The sequence below is a fragment of the Tasmannia lanceolata genome, unplaced genomic scaffold (genome assembly GCF_043159265.1).
Source record: "Tasmannia lanceolata isolate RefF3 unplaced genomic scaffold, GAP_Taslan_0.1 ptg000013l, whole genome shotgun sequence".
In the NCBI taxonomy this organism is placed as follows: Eukaryota; Viridiplantae; Streptophyta; class Magnoliopsida; order Canellales; family Winteraceae; genus Tasmannia; species Tasmannia lanceolata.
In genome coordinates this window covers 2,139,452-2,154,283 of record NW_027518690.1, presented here as the reverse complement: position 1 = coordinate 2,154,283, position 14,832 = coordinate 2,139,452, and the positions used below count along the sequence as shown (strand labels likewise).

The 14,832-nt window shown below is 35.1% G+C and overlaps 1 protein-coding gene across 1 annotated transcript in view; it reads left to right on the top strand.

Annotated features, from left to right (window-relative positions):
• LOC143889478 (phosphatidylserine decarboxylase proenzyme 2-like) overlaps positions 1–14,832 on the top strand; it is a 37,004-nt gene that overhangs the window by 17,932 nt on the left and 4,240 nt on the right. The window contains exons 10-18 of the mRNA XM_077393698.1: positions 179–334; positions 475–559; positions 2,566–2,677; positions 3,637–3,737; positions 5,432–5,479; positions 7,885–8,031; positions 11,568–11,663; positions 11,784–11,858; positions 12,175–12,267. Coding sequence (XP_077249813.1) covers positions 179–334; positions 475–559; positions 2,566–2,677; positions 3,637–3,737; positions 5,432–5,479; positions 7,885–8,031; positions 11,568–11,663; positions 11,784–11,858; positions 12,175–12,267 — 913 coding nt within the window. The remainder of the gene's footprint in view (positions 1–178; positions 335–474; positions 560–2,565; positions 2,678–3,636; positions 3,738–5,431; positions 5,480–7,884; positions 8,032–11,567; positions 11,664–11,783; positions 11,859–12,174; positions 12,268–14,832) is intronic.

Here is a 14,832-nt window from a genome sequence, read left to right as displayed (position 1 = left end):
TAAGGGTTGTCCAGAACGCATGAGCCATGCCCTTGATGCCTTGCATTGTTAAGCACGGCCATGCCCATGATGCACATCATGCGTTTATGTTTCCTTTTTTGTTACAGATAGCTTTGTGTTGGATTAAATCATGTAAAATTCTTCCCTAATTCAACTCTCTGCTGTGATGGTCCTTCAGGGAATCACTTATCAGTACTTGTCCTGTTTGTGGTGAGAAATTGGGCAATTTCGACAGGCTAAATGATATTATTCATTTAACTTTATGCTTCGATGAGGGAACTGGAAATCAGATTATGACTGGAGGATTCCTAACAGATAAACAGGCTTCATATGGGTGAGAAATTTATTTAGAATTTTTTTCCATAAATATTTTCCTTTATTTCAATATTCCAGTTCCCTTATTTCACCATTTCAATTCCTTTGTGCCATCATGGCAATTTGCAATGATACTCAGATTTATTTGTATTTCGTTAGGTGGATTTTCAAACTAAGCGAATGGGCTCATTTTTCGTCATATGATGTTGGACTGAAATCTGGATCAAGTGCTGCACATATTTTGGTATGAACCATTTCTCCCTCTGTACAGGGCTTAAAACAAGTTGAATTGGTTGGAAAAGTATCTAATGTTTAGATTGATTTTTGCCTTATTAACTGGTGGAAAAATAACTTTTTTTCAGTTATTTTCTTTAATAAATTATCTTTTTATTGGCCTTTGGCTAGAAGTTGTCATTGGATTTTTTTTTTTTAAATCAATGTTCTGTCCATATTTGTTTCATAAATTCTGAAAGGTAGCACTGTAGCAGATTGGACAAGCTACACGTAGTATAAAGGGTAAATTGCTGCGTATTGGGATGTGCCTAAATTGAAGTTTGGTTCAGAATCTTGTAAATTGCTATTTAGGCTTATATTTGCAGAAACTAGAGATCTCTATTAATGAAACTTTTCAAGTGCCATGTAAAACAGTATTTAAAAAATAATAATTTTGCACTTGAGTTACGCTTAAGATAGTTAAGGACATGATTATTTCAGCTTCCAGTGGTGCTGGACTGGGGTCAGTTTATGGAATGCTTATGTATACTATATTGGAGACAATTATTTTCATGATTTCTGTAGTGGGTCAAGATGTTGAAATAAAATGGGGAAAGGAATAAGTGATTTGTGGGGCTAATATTTGGCCCTACCAAAATCCCAGTTACTTGGTATGTTGGTATCCAGGATTTTTATTGGTGGCTGGGTTGAAATTCCGTATCCAAAGTTCCTTCATTAGTAACTCCATACTAATTGTTGGGAATGAGGGTAACATTTGACACCCAATGCTCTTCCCTTAATCCCTACTATATATTTAATTTTTATGGGAGTGTGTCTAAAATTTTTCCTCACCAAAATCTCCATTATTCGTTATGTACCTATCATGGCAGTGGGGTTAGCATTTAGCCCCACTCATAGCTCCTCCATATTCATTCTACAAATTTTGTTATGAAGATTGAGGATGTGGCTTAACTTATATCCCCACTTAAAATTCTCCTACTACCATTATCTATAAAGATTGCTAGATCAATCAGAGTGAGCGATACAATAATGTCAGGTACTCAAAGTCTCAAATATGGCCTGATAGGTTAATAAGACCATATATATTTCAAGCAGGTCATGGCATTATGGCCCCTGAATATAGAAACAGGTAGGAATATAAGACCAAGGCAACATGCTCTAGGGTCCAAAAATATGAACGCAATCATGCTATCAACTTCCAGGATAGTGTGCAGCAGGTTTTCATCTTTTCATTTTTGAGAACCTTAAAATATGCGCAGTCATACCATTGTAGGAATTTCCAAGATGATACACTTTGCTAAAAAAATCCATATCTAGACTTTCACTCAATGGAATTAAAAAATTCTAATTATTCCTGAGATAGAATTTCAGATTAAATCTGACTCACTGACTTTTTATGATTTTAAAAAGGGGTTATCAAGCTCCAATTTGCTAGGAAATTGTTCCATTGGAAAGATAATGATGTCCAGTTTTTGTAAATATAATTATTTTATTTATGATGAAAACTGCAATGTTCAAATAGAGTTTTTAAAAACTACAAGATTCGTTATTTTTCACATGTGGTTATATAAATCATTTGACTTCAAAATTCATCCATAATACTACAGGGATCATCATGTTAAGTATTTCAGCTCACAAATCAGGAAAAAATATTTCGTCCATTCAAAAATAAAATCAGGAAAAATATAATTTTTCCCGAATTTAGACCACAGTCACATAATGTGGAAAAACTGAACATGAAGGTGAAAGATGCGGGACGATACCCATGGCTTAAAAATCAAAATATAAATTTATACCCAACCAATATTAATGATTCTAATTATTCCATAAAGAATCAATATTTATGATTCTAATTTTCAGTTGTACTTATTGTGTGCCCGAGTTTAAGAATAGCGTAATTGACTTTTCAATTGTGACATTGATTCGAGTTGTGTGAATGAAGAACATCCAAAACCGTAAACAATTGCATCAGGGAATCATAATCATTATTTGTCAATTAATGATTTTATTCTACAGGTTTTCGATCGAAAGACAAAGAGGCTGGTTGAAGAACTTATAGATGGAAAGATTGTTATGACTATGAGAGCTATTTATCAATCGAAAATAGGGCTCACCCTTATTAATGCAGGTATGCTTAAAATAGATTATATTGAAGCATGTTTAATATATTTGATGTTGGTTCAAAATTAGAATATTATATATTTTTATGGGTTCAAAAAAATCACTCAATTGCTTTTTCTGCATCATAATGCTGTATAATGATTGATAATCAGAAAATGAGTTGGGGACTAGTATTGTGGGGTGATGATAAATTTTACACATGGCACAAGTGTTTGGTGATCAAGATTGTTGATTTGGTGGGTCACAAATGTTGTGCATCCCATCAGTCCGATCTTAACCCATCGATCAAGTGTCACAAAATGGTATGCTTTCATTAAATTTGTAGAAGTTTTTAACTAATATTTTGACCTTACACATGGAGTTGATGTTAATTTGCTAGTAACCTTCTCTAAACAAAATGAAAATCCTTCACACTGTTTTTCTCTCTCTTGGAGCACTGGATTAATAGATATGCAATCACATGTCTTCCAGTTATTTTCTGGATGCATTAACATATTCGCATTAGTCAGAAGTTACTTTAATCCTTTTGCTTCTGTAAGTTGTGGGTATTTGTTGTAGTCTGTACGCATGTTCAAATTGAAATAGTTGAGTTCATACTCTTTCATTTATAAATTTCAAGGAATGGAAACATGCAAATCATACCTTATGAATGCTTGTTTTCTTTAAACTAAGTCACCAATTAATGTTTGAGCAATGATAGATACAAGGGAGCCCTTGCATAAAGAGCGGCAAAAGGGCTCTTCATTGGATCCACGTCATTTTCAGTTACATTTTAAAATTGGTTGGAAAAGAAAAATCAGTTACATTTGATGACGTGGATCCAATCATGAGCCCTTTTAAGGCTCTTTATGCAAGGGCTCCGTTGTATCTATCATTCCTCTTAATATTTCTATTTTATTACTATTTTTTAGATTATTATGTCTTTGTCGTTGTATGAGATGAATAAGGTGTTCCATTTGTCTGCAGGAGCAAAAGAACTCTTGCAAAGCATTTCTGAGAAGCAAGGGAATAAAATGAATTCCACCGAGTCTGCTAAAGAGATTCCAAAGTTCATTGAATCTTTTAAGGCATGGACGTTATCCTTGATAAATAGAGAGAACTATTTAATTTGTGAAAACCTAGATTTATTTACCAACATATCATGTTACATTATCTCATGTTTCATTATCAAAAGGATTCATGCTCTAAATGTTGAAAAGATTATTTGATGGGTAGTTATGATTAAAAAGTTGAATAGATGTCATGTTTCATTATCAAAAGAAGTTCATGATCTAAATGTCGAAAGATTATTTGATGGGTAGTTATCATTACAAAATTGTGCTTTAAGCTGATTTGGACTTGAATAAATTGTTTGTTTTTTCCCTTCATTTTTTGATATTTTACAAATAACATCTCTCTTCAAGGGAGCAATAATTATTAATTACCATGATTTTTCCTTTGAACCACAGAGCCTTTGAACCCTAGCCATCTCAGCGTCTTCATAACGTCTTCATAACGTCTCATGAATAGGAATGCTCACCTGAAAATCTGCCATCTAATGCACTTCAACTCCTCTTATCACTGCTGCAAAAGGAAAAAGTCTCATTGATTGCGAATAAATATACGTGTAAAAATCCATTAAAGGCCTCAGCAGGCTCTCCCCCATTCCCTTGTGAGAGACAGTACCCCACCCTTCAGTTTTCATCATGTGTGAGATGATATCAACGGAAGGGGTGGTCTCGGTGGTTATGCAAGCCACACTAAGTGGAGAAATTGATGACCAAATAGGCACTATGCATATGCTTTGAAATGGATGATGGTAAAAGGTAGTATATGATTGGTCTTGCGGACTCTAATGAGGCAAAAATCAGGGTGTCCTTGCAGAGCATCAAACTAGCTGCGTCCTTGGACTTGGATAAAATAATTGTGGAGGGAGATTCTCTTAACGCCATTGGGTGGTTAAGGGAAATAAGACTATCCCTTGGAGATTTGGGAGTTGGATGGATGAGATCAGGGATCGCGTGGGAGGGGCAAACATTGTCTTTCAGCACGTGAAAAGTTCTGCTAATGAGGAAGCAGATACGCTTGCTAAGGAAGGTGTAGGGAAGCAAGAACTTCAGCTTTTTTATTTTCTTCCTCCTTGATGTCTTTGCTTCGTTTTGTTCTCTTGTATTTTCGTTCCCTTTGCTATCTGTAGTCGTCCCTCTCGGTCGGCTTTGTATATTCTTTTCTCTCTATTAATGATGTCTAACCATTCCAAAAAAAAAAAAAAGGTGGTATATGATTTGCAAATTATTCTAGTTTGTTTCTGATTTTGACCTAAATATCCTTTTAGAAAAAATGGATTAGTCATTTTGATTTGTGGATTTTGATGATGATATCAAGGAAACTTGATGGAATGCTGTAGTTTCAATGGTCATTTCTCCATGCATATCTTGTATCCATGATGTTCCTTGTTGTATCTGTCATTTCTTTTGGAGTTGGGACTAGCCTAATTGGTTTTGTTTTATCCTGAGAAATTAGGTTTACATTCATTCATTTCATGTATGCATATGTTTCTTGTTTTGATTATGAAATGTTATCAAGTAGCTCCACACTATTACTGTTAGTAATCCTCTTGAGAACTTGGTGTGCATACTTGCCATGCTAAATGTCTCTGTAGGGTCAAATCGATATGGTTGACATACTTGCCATACTTGGTTTTGTTTCATGAAATGCCTCTTGTTTTATCGATCCTTCAATCCTTTTTCTCCTTTAAATTAATTTAATTTTATTCTTGCAGGGTCAAATCAATATGAATGACATTAAGTACCCTGTTGATCAGTATAAGGTGGTCTTTCAGTTCCATCTAGTACAAAGTTTCATTTTACTGAAGCAATGGATTTAGTGGAAGTTGATTTAGGGTGTTCAAGTATATTGTATCATTTCGGAATGATTTGTTCATAGTCATACTCCCTCACCATCATCACTTTACTCACATTGTATGCTAATGTTAATCCATGGCCAAGTAACATTAATTTTTCATTTCTGAGTTGAATTTTTAGTTTTCAGATATTTTCCTTTTTGAACATTAAGTTATTGTCTATGATGAAAACCATCGGGCCTAACTCCCACTAAGAGTTAAACATGTAAGAACTAATAAACCTGGACAAAAAAATAAAGAATGTTATTAAGTAAACACGTAATTGTACTCCAATGAGTCAGACACTACTATCTTCAACAAATACAAGAGTACATGCATCAATATACTTAGCAAGTTGAAAATAGATACCAGGTATATTGGCAGTTTCATGAAGTGAAGGTGAACTTGATCTTCTCTTGGAATTGTAAAAATTCTTACTGAATTTGCATACTGATTATTGGAGATTAAGACTAACTTAGTTTGATACATAAGATTTTTATGACATGGGGATTTTGAAGTGACTTGAATTCAAGCTGAATACAGTTTGACATTAATGGACCAGGGAACAGTTGAGCAAAAAGACATGGGCCAAGTAACATTGTACACATTTACAGTTGAATACACGAGTTAGATTTACTAAGAGGGTTCCGTGGAACTTAAGTTACAGAAAGACTGATGTAGTTCTATATTGTTAACTTACGAACTTCTCCAAAAGCTTAAGCTGTTGGAGAAAGGCGTTATTTATCTTTTATACTTTAACACTCCCCCGCACGTGTGGCCCACTTGGCAAACACGTGGCACATGTGGTCCCACTTTGGGCCGACCGTCGCATGTGAATTTTTGCTATCCGGGAGGTTTGAACTCGAGACTTTTGGCCCTGATACCACGTTAACTTACCAACTTCTCCAAAAGCTTAAGCTGTTGGAGAAATGCGTTATTTATCTTTTATACTTTAACATATACCAATGGAAGATACTCATTCACAGTTAGTTGTGATTGACTAATTTCGTTTCCTTGGGTAATGTAAATCATGTATATCCCGACCAAAACAAGGTCGATACATAAGATTTACGTTAGAAATGTAAGAAAATACTATTTAACATCTGAATCGATAAAAAATGAAATGGTTTTACAAAAAATATCACTATTCCATCAAGCTGGCATGTAGATCTTTGCATAGAAAACCCATTTGAGTGAATTATTATACAATGAAACCAAGGTTCTGCTATAAAAAAAACCACAAATGTTAGAGATTTCGCTAAATCTTAATTTTTTGTGAAACCACCGTAGTTCAAAAGTATGCTAATGTTTGCTTACTTTCTTTAGCTTAAATTATAGAAGTATAACTGAGTAACTAGTAAAAGGCCAAAACTATCAAAACTAAACAAGCCTTACAAATTACACCCATTCCAAACACCTCTTCAATCTGGAAAGTGCAAGTTAAGCTTTTCCAACATGCTCATAAGAAACCAAATCTTTACTTCTGTATGACATTCAGACAGTTAAACAACTAGGTCTTCCCCTTTGAAAATGCTAGTGATCTCGCCTTGTTTTCATTTTGTCTCACATGAAGTGGCTTTCAACTTATATGTGCATGGTACTTTAGTGGAATATAGATTTAGCTATAATGGTGAATTGAACTCTAGCTGTCACAATGATTATGTTGCATAAGAAGAAAATATAATATTCAAGAAGAGATGTCTATGGCATCAAAATCTTGAAGAAACTAGTCAGCTCTCCCCATTTATTGAATACCACGTTCATCAGTATTAAAAAAATTATGGTTTTTTCATTCTACAAGACATGAAATATAAATGAATAGCATGCCCCTAGATGCACTAAAACATGAAGAAATAACACTGCAACGTAAAACGACATATTACCTCTCGACACTCCATGCTGGAGCATAGACTTCAATTACTTTGGAAAACACGCAACAAGCTACTCTCCTTAAAAAGAACTGAACTAATGACCTTCTCAAACTAGTTGTTATCCTTAATAGTGGTATTGCACCTCAATGTGCTTTGTAACAAGTGACTTGATTGCTGCTTGATTGTCACCATGAATTTTCTTGGAAAATTGTTGTCTCGTTATTCTCCACCTCAATGTGCTCCATAATAAATGATGGGAAATGCGAAAAAGGAAGTTGATCCGATGTTGAATATTGCTGCAAGGGATGTACTTTAAACATTAATTTATACTCTAACAACCAAGTTGAATATTGAACAAATTATTTAACTTTAAGGTATATAATAATATCCACAGTTTTTATGTGTTTTTTAACATTTAGCATTCTCTCAGGAAATAAATAATTTACAATTTTCTACATGCAGACGTTTAATGAATTTTTTGTAAGGGAGTTGAAACCTGGTGCACGACCAATTTCCTCCAAAGAGCATGATGGCGTTGCTATATGTGCTGCCGATAGCCGTCTAATGGCATTTAAATCAATCGATGACAGTTTAAGATTTTGGATTAAGGTGAAATCTCTACTTCCCAATCTTTGTAGTTTATAGATTTAAAATGTGCTAAATGGCTAGAAAATCAATTGATAACAGTTTAAGATTTTGGATTAAGGTGAAATCTCTACTTCCCAGTCTTATTTAGTTTTATAGATTTAACATGTGCAAAATGTTTAGAATATCATTTCTTTATCTGTGTTTGAAAAGTAAACTAATAAAAGGTATTTTTCTTTTGTTCTACTATTGAAACAGTGAGGAAAGACTTGATAGCTAGGAACGTAACAGAGAACATGACCTTGGATAGGATAGAATAGAAGAAAATGATCCACGTAGAAGAACCCAACTAGAGCCACGATTAGAGGTTTCTTCATTAAATTTTTCTAAAGGATTCATTTAGCCGACCCCAACTAGTTTGGGACAAAGGCATTGTCGAGTTGAGTTGAGTTCTTTTGTTCTACTGTTGGATGTATTATCATTAAACACAAAATTGCTTACATTGGAAAGAACAATGTATTCTTAATCTTTCAAAAAAAAAAAAAAACAATGTATTCTTAACCATGACTTTTCCATTGGAAGAGCGAGGGTAGAACTTTTTTCTTAAGTTCTATTGTGTTTATTTTTTTATTGGTGGTACAAACCATGTTATTGATAATCGATTCATTTTGTAAATATAATCATCCAGTTGTAACCACTTATGATTGTGTTTGTATGTGTGTCAGCATGCAAATTAAATGTTACACATATATGGGTAATCAGAGAGGACACATGATGATCAACACGAGGCCATGGATTCTGTCCGAACATATCCAGTGAAGGCAAAAGTAGAGACATTTTAATGTAAACATAATATCATTTTCTTAGATAGTTTGGCCCATAATATTTTCTTATTAACTCCCATACTACCTAAAATATTTACGGCGAAAACAGCCATCCATGTTGCAGCCAGATCACACAACTGACAAGAAAGTTGCACAAATTGAATTGAAACTGCTTAATAAGCATGAAGCTATTTTGAAGTATTACTAGAATAGCACCAAACCAGTCTATGATAACTATCAATTTTCAGGAAAAAAAGAAGTCTATGATAACTATAAGCTACACTAGTAGAAATATATTGTTGTAGGGATTGTCTTAATATATTGAATGGGCTTTGTTAGTTTATTTCAGGGGCTATGATGGTTTAGAATTAAAAATGAGACATTATGCTATGGTTTTCCTTAACATGACTAGGATATCCCCCATGAGATACGGTGATTGGCCCTCTCACATGAACCCATGGTTTTAAATTTCCGGCGAAATGTACCCGAAACAACCGAAACCGAAACCGAAAAAGACCAAAATGCTTCAAAAAAAATCGTAAGTGTAATAGTGGTATACTATATCAGTATGTCGTGCATAATTATAGTTATATGAACTGCATGCGAAATGTGGTGCTTGTATTATGTATAAATATTTATGAATTACATGTTAAATTTAGTATGTAGTAAATTATCAGACATGCACGCCAATGCATGTCACTAGGTGCTCGATGTTTTTAAGCCATTATGGATGGCTGTCTTGCTTATGCGAGATGAGAACTAATCATATTGAAGTGGATTGTCATTTCATTTATGAGAAGCTCCAAAAAGGAGAAATATGCACTATGTAATGAAGCACGGGTACAGGGTGCGGGTACGACACGCTACGTGTTTTTAAAAAAAAATAGGATACGGGTACGTTGGGGGTACGCTGAATATAATATATTTTAATATTTTATATATTTTAATATTTTATTATATATTTATAAAATATATATATATATATATATATATATATATATATTTTGTTAAAGAATTCAAACAATTTAATTGGAGGACAATCAAATAACAATAACATCACCAACATCTAATATTACTTCTAAGTTGTTGGGGTTTTAATTACGGGATATATATATTATAGATATTTTGATATATTCAACCCCCCCTTTGTTAATCGGGACAGCCCCTCCATTGTAAATATGTAATTTTCGATTTAATTCGAACCGGGTGCTCACCCGATACGTACACGGTACACAAACCCCTAAACTTGATTTTCGTTTTGTTTGTTGTTTGGGTGCGTACCTGCGTAAGAGTACCCAAGAGCACTCGCACGGTGTGATACGCACCCGACACGGGTGCGTGGGCCTCTGGAGATCAATTGGCTAATCTGTTTACCAAACCACTAAGAAAGTCTATGTCGAGTGATATCTATAACAAGCTGGGGTTGTATGACATATACACTCCAGCTTGAGGGGGAGTGTTAGAAGGGTTAAGTAATTATGCGCCCGTTTAAGGGTATTTTATTATTTCTCATTGTACAACCCAAGTAATATATATATATATATATATATATATATATATATATATATATATATATTGTTGCATGTAAGGGTAGTTTAGGTATTACTTGTAGTGTTAGAGGTATTGTAGTCTTTGTACATTGGATGCCCTATTTGGGCCTATATATACATCGTATACATGCGGAGCTCCCTTAGTGGAGACTTTCCATCCCTTCACTCTTCTTCTTCCTCTCTTCTAACCCTAACTCCATTTCTAACATGGTATCAAAGCAAAGATCCTAGGCAAATGAAGAAGGAAAGAAAGAAGAGTCTATCCAGCCACACACACACACACACGCGCACACACACACACACACAAATATATATATCATATTCTGTGAGAGGTCTAATTTTGACTCTCACTTTTCTCCACCTCACTTTCTCATCTCTCTCTCTCTCTCTCTCTCTCTCTCTCTCTCTCTCAACTTTTCTCCCTCCATCATCAACAAAATCATTCAAAAAAAAGCAGAAAGGATGGTTGATCCGTTGAAATTCATACTAGACAAGTTGCAATACTCATAGTAGATCCATGCACCGAGTTGAGAGGAAGGGCTATATGCACTAGCATTATGAACAATATTATCCTAATCTTGTGTAAATATTTGTATATCACTTTCTGGGTACTTTGGTCCATAATATTTATAACTTACTGCCACCAAAAATTAAATAGTAAATGAAATGGAGCTGTATTTGTCGAAGAATTTCTTTTATTTATAGGTAAAGCCATTTTTGAGACCTATTGTTATTACTCATAAAAAGCATTTAACCACATTGTAAAGATGCTTTTATTACTTTTCTAGTCACTGCAAGGTTGATCTACATAATGTATGCTGCTGAAAAAATAGATGGTTGCACTTTGTGTCATTGAGCATGAGCATGTGCCTTTGTGGGAATATGCTTTCTGTCATAACCACTAGATTGCAGGTTTGATCACACCCATGGATTTAAATTTCGGTTTCCATTTCGGACATAGCTGAAACCGAAATTTCAGCCAGAATACTGAAATTTCAGCCATTTCGGCTTGAATACTGAAATTTAGGGTTTCGGTGATTTTGGTTTCGGTTGAGATCCGAAATTTTGGTATTTCGGCCGAAATTTATAACCATGATCACACCTTTCCTCTCTGAATGAAAAGAACACTGTTTCATGAAACTTTAAAACTATATATGGTTTCATATTGTCCTTTTGTTATATTCAGGGTCGTAAATTTTCTGTTGAAGGTCTGTTGGGGACTGATTTATGCTCCAGTGCTTTTAGCCATGGGTCTTTGGTGATATTCCGATTGGCTCCACAGGTATTATTTAGATATATCGCTGTTTGTTTGGTCGAATGATCAAACCTTCTTAAAAAGTAACTTATACTGCATAATTTTTTTTCACAAGTAATTCCTTGCCTGCTCCCGAAATGGTTGCAGGATTATCACCGTTTCCATGTTCCAGTGTCTGGAACTGTTGAGAAATTTGTTGATATTCCGGGGTGCTTGTACACGGTAAGTTAAACAGGATTTATTTTGATATTGTAATTAAATGCATTTCTCATTATCTTTAGGGAAATGATATCAGCACAACCATGTTTAAATAATTGCACGGACCCAGCTCGTCTTTTTTTTTTTAATTGGCTTGTGAGAGCTTTTTGGGAACTGTAATAACTTTTTGACAGCTCTTTAAATAAACTAAAACACAAGATGCGTTAGTGCAGATAACAAAACATGGTTGTGCTGATATCATTTCCTTATTTTTATATTTACTCTTTTCATTTTATTTCTAGTAACGTTCATGGCCTCTGGTTTCTAATACTTTTGCTAGGTAAATCCAATAGCTGTGAATAGCAAATATTGCAATGTCTTCACCGAGAATAAACGAGTTGTATCTATTATTTCAACTACGGGCTTTGGGAAGGTTTGTGGCATTTCAAATTTTGCAATTCTTATAGCTCACGTTTTTTCTTTCTAATAGTATTGAGTCACATTTAGTCAATTGGTAGTCATGATCGTTCATAACTTTTTCATATTGTTTTCTGAAATAATTTTGTGGGATCTTTGTATTTCTTCTAGCCTGATCCCCCTATTAGTAAGGCACCCTTCGGCCCCTATTCGAAACTTCATGATTCGACATCATGGTTTTGGTCATAAAGTGGAGTACTTAATCCCACATAGTAAGCCCGCATAGTATTTGCATCTTTGATGACACCTTATCTTGTACGAACCATGACTGATCATAGTCTAGCACTTCAATGTTGAGTTGTGTTTATTGGATTTGAAAGAAGAAATTAACAACATAAAAAATTCTTAAAAGACTCTTAAGAAAATGTTTTTTGAGAAAAGGACGACCATTTTATAACTTTCCAAAACAAAACAATTTTCCAGAAATCAAAAAATCCCCAAAGTGTCTCATCATCACGCATGGTCACCGTGTCCGATCAGACAGCACCAACATGGTCAGAGCCCACAAATTAGCTGATTAACTGTTGTTGGTGGCTGTAAAGAGCTTCCCAAGATTGTGGTCATCCCATTGGATTTTGGTGCATCTGATCGAACCATTGGGAAGGAGTTGTTTTGTTCTCTTATCCCCTCTGGGATAAATAGGTCATTAGCTTCTTCATTGAGAGGGAGACCAATATTAAGACAAAAAAAGAGTGAAGAGTTAAAAACACCACAGGACGAATGCATGTAAGAGAATAGACGATCTAAACACAGACAAGAGAGAGACAACAAAGACCAAGAAGAGTGACAATGCAAGAAGAAGACAAATGGAGTATGTAACCCTACATTGTATGTGCAACATGTCAAAATGAGTGCATGAGCCCTCAACGTTTTAAACCATGTTGTGTTTCAGCCAAAAAAAAAAAAATGCAAAGTTAGTAGATATGTGAAAAAAAATAGTTACATGGAACTTATGGTTTGGTTTTGCTGTGCACACGTGGGTCGAGCTGTGAACTAATGGTAAATATGTGAACTAATGGTCGAGCTGTGAAAAAAAGAGTTACAGTGGGTCGAGCTGTGAGGCAAAGGAATAAGAGAGAGTTTCTAACGCTAATTGAAATAGTGAAACTCTCTTCTCCCATGCTTGTAGACACAGTGCTAAACCACGTAAATCTTGTGTTTCTTGTTTCTCTATTTGTGTTTGTTGCATCTCATCTTATCCTTGGCTGCACATCGAGTTTGTTCCTGTTATGAGAGATTAGAGATCTCTTAGTTTTCAATAGTTTAAATTTCGGCATGTGTTTCGGTGGGGACAGAAATGGAAATGTATTGGTCTTTTCGTGTTGGATTCAATGGAAATTTAAAGCTATGATACATAGACCCTTCAGTTGTAGGGACACTTAGCCTCTTCAAGACACTTCCATGAGATACACCGTGTTCAATGTGTATCTACCTGTACACACACCGTCTACTTTGAAGTCTCAACCCAGTGACAGATAGGTTGTTCGATCTTAGTGGTAGCATAACAAGTGACAACTGTCAAGACAGAAATGGAAATGTTTTGGTCTTTTCGTGTGGTATTCGATGGAAATTTAAAGCTATGGTACATTGACCCCTCAGGTGTAGGGACACTTAAGTCTCTTCAAGACACTTCCACGAGATACGCCGTGTTCAATGTGTATCTACCAGTACACACACGGTCTACTTTGAAGTCTCAACCCAGTGACAGATAGGTCGTTCGATCAAAGTGGTAGCATAATAAGTGACCACTGTCACAGATGAGTCCCGGTCTCATCTTTAGTTGTACACCATTTTAGGTATGCAATGAATTGATTCCATATGTCCTTCCTAAGACATGAGAGTCATTGGCGTGTAATCCATACTATTCTCCCTATGGAACCCTTCTATAAATAGCTAATATGTCACTGAAATAACATCCATGTTTAGAGAAGATAGGATATGTATACAAAAGAACTCAATAGAACGATTGATTAATAGAAAAAGTTTGAACACCATAGTCCATGATGGATTTGAGGGCATGTAATTCTGACAAATAACTCCCGCTTGCACTCAAAGGCAGTCATGCACGTATTTGACTCCCATACTATCTAGGTGTCTCTCAAACACCTTATGGGTCAAGGCTTTAGTCAAAGGGTCTGCTATATGTGTGTTGACGCAACCTAGTAATGGTACCATCTCGATCTATGATATCTTGGATCGCAGATACTTCCGCATGTTATCCTTCAATTTCTGATGACCCCATTGTTGTCACAGAATAACGCAATTGGGCGAATCTATTGATGGTCCCACCGTAAATTTCTAAATGAACTTGCATAGGTTGCTTCCGCCACAACAATGTAATTTCTCCCTATTTTATAATTTGCAGTTGTATCATGCTATAGCTCCTACAATTGATCCCTTGGGTGTCTTATCAGACATCCTCTTAGAGAGGCTAATTCTATGCCTAAAGGGAATGAACCTTTTCATGGGATCCTACATTTAGCTATCCAACGTCTCTATATTGCTCAGCTAAGAGAGTCCA